At 39.5% G+C, this 7,677-nt stretch overlaps 1 protein-coding gene across 1 annotated transcript; it reads left to right on the forward strand.

Annotated features, from left to right (window-relative positions):
* Positions 1-499: 499 nt before the first annotated feature.
* LOC107840756 (serine/threonine-protein kinase STY13) lies at positions 500-7,112 on the forward strand (the record flags this gene model as incomplete). Its single annotated transcript, XM_047396628.1, is given in 2 exon segments — positions 500-1,416; positions 6,547-7,112. Coding segments are annotated over 2 exon segments (1,218 nt in total). The 3' UTR covers positions 6,884-7,112.
* Between the last annotated feature and the right edge of the window lie 565 nt (positions 7,113-7,677).

Consider the following 7,677-nt stretch of genomic DNA (forward strand, 5'->3'; position numbering starts at 1 on the left):
TTTTTCATTTCTAGTGATTTAGCTAATTCCTAGGCATTGATGAACAGAAAGTTAAGAGGAATGCTTGTTCTACACGGTCTGTTTTACAAATTCCGTTGTATCAATAATGCTTATTTTTGAAAGTAATCTTTGTTTAGTTATTATTACTTATTTGATTTGTTAATTGTGTTTCCTACGTGCAAATGGGAGAAGAAGAGGTAGTAGATATGATCATAAACGGTATGAAGATTTTTCCCAAGGTGTGATGGCTTTTCTAGTATGCTTATCATTGTAATAGGTTGATTTATCAAAGAAAATGCGAGCGTGTTATCCAGACAAAGGAGTAACAAGGTTATTCGGTTCTTTTATGGTTCATATTACGGATTGGGTTCATCCCTGTAGTAATCGAATGAATTGAGTTGTCAACATGAAAGCGTAAGAACTCTTCAAGCGTTCGACTCTCTACTTAGAAAAATTGTGTTTTGATGAACCTAAACTTTTCCGTTTTCGTGTTGTGTAGGACTGTGGAGGTGTGGTTGCTGCTTTATCAGAAAAAATGGCGGACGCTCCAAGAGTTGCTAGACGTATGGACTTGAATCAAAACGTTACACAAAATGTTGACCGTAAGGTTGGTGAGGGGACAAGTCTGTCGATAGAGAGTAACGGGAGCTTGCGAATGAGCAATGCTGGAGGATCCATGGCAATGTCCTTAGTTAACAGCAGTGTTGGATCTAATAATTCACGCACTCTTATTTTAAACTGCCAGGGCAATCACGCGTTTGATAACGCTTCTGTTGCTGCTAGCGTAATCAGGGGAGGAGTTTCTAATTGGTTGAGTGGTGATGCCCTCGCTCAAGCATTGACTGATCCTCAGTTCCCCACGATTGGACTTGGGATTAACGATGAGTGGACGATTGACTTGGAGAAGCTTACCGTGGGAGAATCGTTTGCTCAAGGATCTTTTGGGAAAATCGATACGGGAACTTATAACGGTGAAGATGTTGCAATCAAGCTTCTAGAGAGACCAGAACATGATCCTGAGAGGGCTGACTTTATGGAGAAGCAATTTCAGAAGGAGATCACGATGTTAGCAACTTTGAAGCATCCAAATATAGTACGATTTATTGGTGCATGCCGTAAATCCATGGTGTGGTGTATTGTCACTGAATATGCTAGAGGGGGATCAGTGCGTCAGTTCCTCTCGAGTCGGCAAAACCGAGCTGTGCCATTGAAGTTAGCAGTTAAGCAGGCCTTGGATGTGGCGAGGGGGATGGAATATGTACATAGCCAGCATCTGATTCACCGCGATCTGAAATCTGACAATCTACTGATTGCTGCTGACAAGTCGATCAAAATTGCAGATTTCGGTGTTGCTCGCATTGAAGTGCTGAATGAAGAAATGACACCAGAAACTGGAACTTACCGCTGGATGGCTCCGTAAGCATCTAGACTCTTTAGCAGCCTCGTTAAATATGGTGTCTTTATCCAGTTTAGGCTTATTGTCAAGTCCTATAAGAGAGCTCTTAAGCTTTTTAGCTTCTATTTCTGTGTTACTTCTGTATTTTATCTCTTTTTTAAAGCTGCTTTGTATGCAATATGCATTGCTTGAGCCACGCGTCTTCCAGAAACAGCCTCTCTACCTCCACGAGATAGGGGTAATGTCCGTGTACTTGTGGGATGCATAAGGAGAAATCATTGCAAACAGTGTTATTCTCATTCCAGCACGATATTTTAGAAATATTGTAGCATGCAGGATCGCTTTTTTGGAAGAAAAAAATTAGAACCAAAGTGAAAAGCATGGAGGTTGATCGGTTCAAGACCTGTATATCCTTTTGATGGGACCTCATTGATTGTGATTATATTTTCTATTGTATACGTGCAGTTGCTAAGAGGGAGAAATTGTTCCGTCCAGTTACTATTTTAACTTAGTTATGTGCCTGTTAATGAAGGTGAAAGAGTTGATCGACTTTGTTTTCTCTTTCAATTTCTTTCCCTCCTTTTCCTTCTTGTCCATGACTCGTAACTTGATTCAATTTAGTCACATCCAAAGACGTGGTTTAGTTGTCAACGAAGTATGTGCAAACCTTGGAGTTTAGGGTCCAATCACACCAGAGACTAAAAACACTTAAGTGATTTCTTCCCATATGATGCCTAAACCTTAAACGTCGGTGTTGTGATGTTAACCTTCCATCGTCATCTTTAGCATCGCCTCTTTCTTCAGAGCAGTGAGGCTCTTCTGGAATGTTGTATAGGCAAGGTATCTCTCTCTTCATGGGATGACATACTTCCACCGAGTCACATAGGTTCGTTGCTACTGGAGAAGCTTGAAAAGGGCAAGGAAATGACAAATTTTATTTACCACTCTACACATGTCTCGTTTAGAGTGGAAGCTGGTCGCAGAATGAAAGTTTTTTAGTCGTTAGTAGCTGGATGGAATTCCTGTTTGCTTGGCTCATGCCAACTTTCTTAAAGCTAAAGTACTGTTTTAGGACATGTTATTGGACATACACTGGTGTTTCTGTAACATGTAGGCCGATTTTTAAGTTTGTGAAAGTGGAAGTCATTGCTCCGTTGGAGGACTGAGGATGGCAAAGCAGACATATCTATCTATTCATGTCTGTTTTTCGAGGAATCGGTTCTTCTTCTGTTAATAATCACTCTGGGCTGTCAAAATGGTGTGGCTGGTGCTGGTAGTTATCAACTAAGGAACTTTACCATTTATTTGGATTCGTTCTCCGGGATGAAGATGATAAGTTCTACATTGTGGTGGAAATTTTGGTCTTTGCATTGATTGTGCTCCATTCCACGACTAGATGGGAGAATGATTTAGTTTGACGCGCAAGTTTCTTACAAGGCGGCAAGAGGGAATGCTTCATGTATTGTGATAATAAGAGTGTGATAGACTTTGCTCCAAGACTAGTTCGTTCTCCTTCATAATTTGAGAAGAAGCAAGTAAAGAGGAGATTGGGAACCTAGTTGTGCTATTAGCAAGTACTTCTATTCTTTTCCTTTTAGGCATTTTTCACTATGAACCTGGTGATGTGATTAAAAAAATCCAAAGGTGTTACGAAAATCATGGGAGACTTTTGTACAAATCTCGTATGAGGCTCAAAAGCGCTAGGTGATTTCTTCCCATCTCCATGAGTTTGGTGGATGAAATTACGTGATACTTGTGGTAGTGGGGTATTGCAAGTATCTCGTAACATCATCGTCATCATGCCGTAGGCAAAGGCTTGGTATTTAAGTGTAGAAAGGTAGAGGGGCGGACTCATTATTGACTGAGTTTCAAGCCATGCGTTAGTTATGTTCGAGGATTTCTCGATTATCAAAAAGAAAAAGGTAAATAAGTAACACTTTTACGCCTTTCAACTTGTTGATGCAGTTGTTGTAATTGTTAATATTTAAGCGAACAATTAATGGATTTTATGGATTAAGGTCCCCAGACCTCACTTTATGGGAATATACTGGGTATGTTGTCGTTGTTATTTATAAGGTAAGGTCAATGATTCAATTCAGTGTTCAACAAGCTCATTACACTGTATCGCAATACACCTCTTTTAGTATCTCGCTAGCTCCGAGATGGAAAGAAGTTAATTCTTATCCGGGTGTTTCCGGAAGGAATTTCAGGAGCGCCTTATGGAAACTAGACTCGACAATGATAAAGTCAATCTCCCCTGAGTTACTACATAGATTGTTCCATCATAAGACCATCTCAATCTCTGCAGAAACGTAGACGTGGAATAGTTGTCCCCCTAAGTTGCTCGAACTCTTCGAAAGTGTCATGGCGTGCATGTTGGATCCTTCAAAAGTAGTGCATTTTCGAAAGATCCGACACGGGTGTGGCAACATACTTGGAGAGTCAGCAACCTAGGTTGGCCCAATCTTCTCATGACTCTAAAGTCATTTTTTGGAACATTTGATCATTCCTTACGGAGAGATCTCTTTTTAAAAGGGTATAAAGCGACAAGTTAATGTTTCTAGAATCCACAACGATTTTGCGGGTTCTCCATTGAGTTGCTACATAGACTTGTTCCATCCATAAGATCATCTTACTCTCTAAAATCTTCTCATGACCATAAATCATTTTATGTAACCGCTGAGCGTTCTTTTTGGAGAGGTCTTTTTAAAAAGCAAGAAGTGATTCATGGAGTTTGAAGTGAAAAGCTAGGAGTGAAGCATAAAAGTTATGGGAAAGTAAAGAAGAAGTACCAAACACATGCAAATTTAGTAATCTTCTCATGAACCTATGAACCTGAATCATTTGTTCAAACCTCCAATTATTAAGAGTAGTGTTTCTAGAAGCGAGAAATGCAAAAAATGACAACGCCCATGGAGTTTGAAGCAAAACGCGAGAAGTGAAGATCACAAACTATAAGAAGTAAGTGATGCCAAACATAGAATGATTTAGTACCATAAAAATGCAATTAAAATAACAAATTTTTGCATCCAATTTCGGATAATATTGATATTAGTCCAAAAGTTGAGATTAAAAAAGTATACTCTTTCTCATTAGGATCGCTTTGCGCATCATTGTTTAAAGTGCGCACTTCTCTGAAGTGCATGGCTTCAAACGTTAATCCCTTCAAATTGCTTAAAGTGATGGCTTTGAATAACAATGCGAGAGAGATGCAATACGTAGATTTCAATTTTAAAAGTGTATACATAGATTTTGAACCTCCGGAATATAAGATAAGAGGTTGACTTAGTGGGAGGGGCTTCAAAATTCACCTTGAGGTTCCAAGTTCAAATCTCATGTATTACATTTTTATTTTTCGAACCCCCCTTAGTGAAAATTGTGGATCCACCGATCCACACCATTGTATTTAGCGGGTGGGGTTGTCCACACCGGCTTGATTTGCCAAGTTTGTTCATATGTATTAAGAGAAACCAAATTAATTGTAAAGGTACATAAGCTAAGTTTGTTGGACTCGGTGCAGGTGTCTGATATGAGTGCGGATCTAGAGGTCGAATCCTTTATGATCTAAATTTTAGGATTCTGGGATATGAATCTAGGTATAGATACGACTGCGAGGATTTGGTTAAAAATAATTCAAATATCTAAAATAGAATTATAAAACCTATTGTTTGTCTCTGTAGGGAATTGAACCGGAGACCTCGTGGTGGTCGACACACATCATTGAACCACTATAAAACCTAAATTATGAGTTACAAAACCTAATTCTAGACTGCATTTCTCTTGAGCCGGCCGTTCTATTGGAAACAGACTCGTTACCTCGCCTCCGAGACTTCACTTTGTGGGAATACACCGGGTATGTTGTTGAGAAATATTGATGAAGAGGTGAATCCTGGACGGAGATAACAGGAAAAAGGGTGATATAGAAATTTCTATATCCAAGGTATTCGATTTTCTTCAATTCTACTTTAGCTTTTGTTTGGATTATTGAAATCATTGAATCTTTCCTGAATTTCTCCGTCGATTTTGGTCAAAGTATCCAAAATCAGTTGACCAGATCGGGTACGGATCCCACACCCACGCCGTGTCGACACGGGTCGGCACCGGAAGTGAAGAGTCCGTGCAACTTAGCACTTAAGTGTATGCTGATTGTTGTATTAATTCATCCATTTGCATGCCTGATTGTTGAACTGTTGAAAATCTACGTTTTATTGATCTCTGTCAAAAGATCTCCTTGGTTGGTTTATTGTTCCTCTGAAAGTTACTTTAATTTGCTTAGTTTATTGTTCTACTGATATATGGGGTTTACCTGTATTGGAGTCTTATTTAAGAATTGGTATATTTGGAGATAGATTGCTTTATCAAGTTTCGAGTGTAGATTACTGATGATAGAGCTTGTGTTTCTTGATTTCTTTTGTCCCAGTCAAAGGTGTCACCATCAGTTTTCGTGTGGTTGTGTTCGTTGCACAATGTTGGAGATGAAAGTATATTCTTTATAAGCTAAATGAGTTGGAAATTTAAGGTTTTTGTTTTCTCGAGATAATGTGACAAACTGCGAAGTTTCCATTTCTAGTAGGCCGTTTCTTTTAGATATGAATCGAAGAGAAGTGTTCATTTCTGCCTGAAATTATCGAAATGCTTGCAATCATAAAGGATTTAGGAGGTTGGCCTGGTGAGTGGTGATAATTTTGGTGAGCTAGTGCAGTCGTGAAACACAATATCCTTGCGATGGTGGATGATGTAGCGGTGCAATATAGATCTTCTCTGTGTGATAATAGGATAGTTGTCTTGCGGAAATAGATAGAAGAATATGCTTGATTTTGCTAATTTGATGTGATAATGGATGGTCTTTGCCGAAACAGGTGGAGATCGGAACTTAATATCTAGTAAAGCTTGTATCTCCGTACGTGCTGCCAGTCACTGATACTATGTGCAATTCTAGTATACTCAAATTTTGATTCCGATTAACCTGAGAAATGAAGTTACATTTCAAGTTTCTTCTTGAGAAACTAGCTTTTCACATTCTGCAGATCCTATCCTGTTTAACGTTGTCATTTTTTTTGCTGAAACTAGTTAAGAAAAATAATGTTCAAAGCTGTTAGCATCTGTGTTTCGTTGTGATCTGCCTAAGCGTGTTTGGCTTTGTTTGTCAGGGAGATGATACAGCATCGACCATACACCCAGAAAGTCGATGTGTACAGTTTTGGCATCGTTCTGTGGGAGCTCGTAACGGGGTTGCTTCCTTTCCAGAACATGACTGCTGTGCAGGCGGCTTTTAATGTTGTCAACAAAGGCCTCCGTCCAACAATCCCCAGTGATTGTTTGCCCGTCTTATCGGATATCATAACCTGCTGCTGGGATGCTAACTCTGATAAAAGGCCAACTTTCTCTGAGGTAGTCAAGATGCTTGAAGCGGCTGAGACAGAAATCTTGACTAATATTAGAAAGGCGTGCTTCAGGTGCTGCGTTCATTCTACGGCTGCAACTTGATTCAGATAGCGGAAAGTAAAGGCAAACTGATTTTGAGTTTGTCATGCGTATTTATCTTCGCAAGGTCTTTTCCGATAGAAACAACACTCTAGGATTTACGACGTTGATTAGTAGTTTATACAGGAGATCTGATGTGCATCTACGCATGTCAGATTATGACTATATATGCTGAATTTTCTCAAAGTTATACAAGGTTCTGAATTATATGAAATGCTCGTGTATGCCCGCTCCTCGTTTTTTGTGTTAGGCTCTGATAGTTGTATCGTTGCAGAACACATAGGTACAGGACAGATACAATTTGCCTCAAGAGCAGTAAGGCACATCTAAGGTTCCGGTAAGTCTGCAAATTTGCAGAATTTGCTGTATTGAAGTATGGCAACTCTTGAGGACTTATTTAAGCTGAGGGTCTATCGGAAGCAACCTCTCTATCTCTACGAGGTAGGAATAAGGTCTGCATACACTCTACCTCGCCAGACCCCACTTGTGGGACGTTGTGAAGTATGGTAACTTTTGAGATTGTATTGTTTTGATTTTGCGGACCATAACTTCGTAAAAACTCTTTTTGAAGGAGGTGTTACCATTTTACGGCCTTGTTTTTGAAAAATAGTCGTTGTTCTAGAGTTTCAAATTTCATAAGTCGTTGAAAAGTTCGTGACCATTCATTTGCATTGCTCCGGCAGCTAGAGCTATATCTTCTGCACGCTTTCTTGGGACTTCAGCGTTTCTAGATGATGTATCAGCGTCCTTTTGGCGCTTCCAGGAGAGAAATTAACTCGAATTTGATGCATAGTATA

The sequence above is a fragment of the Capsicum annuum genome, chromosome 9 (genome assembly GCF_002878395.1).
Source record: "Capsicum annuum cultivar UCD-10X-F1 chromosome 9, UCD10Xv1.1, whole genome shotgun sequence".
NCBI lineage: Eukaryota > Viridiplantae > Streptophyta > Magnoliopsida > Solanales > Solanaceae > Capsicum > Capsicum annuum.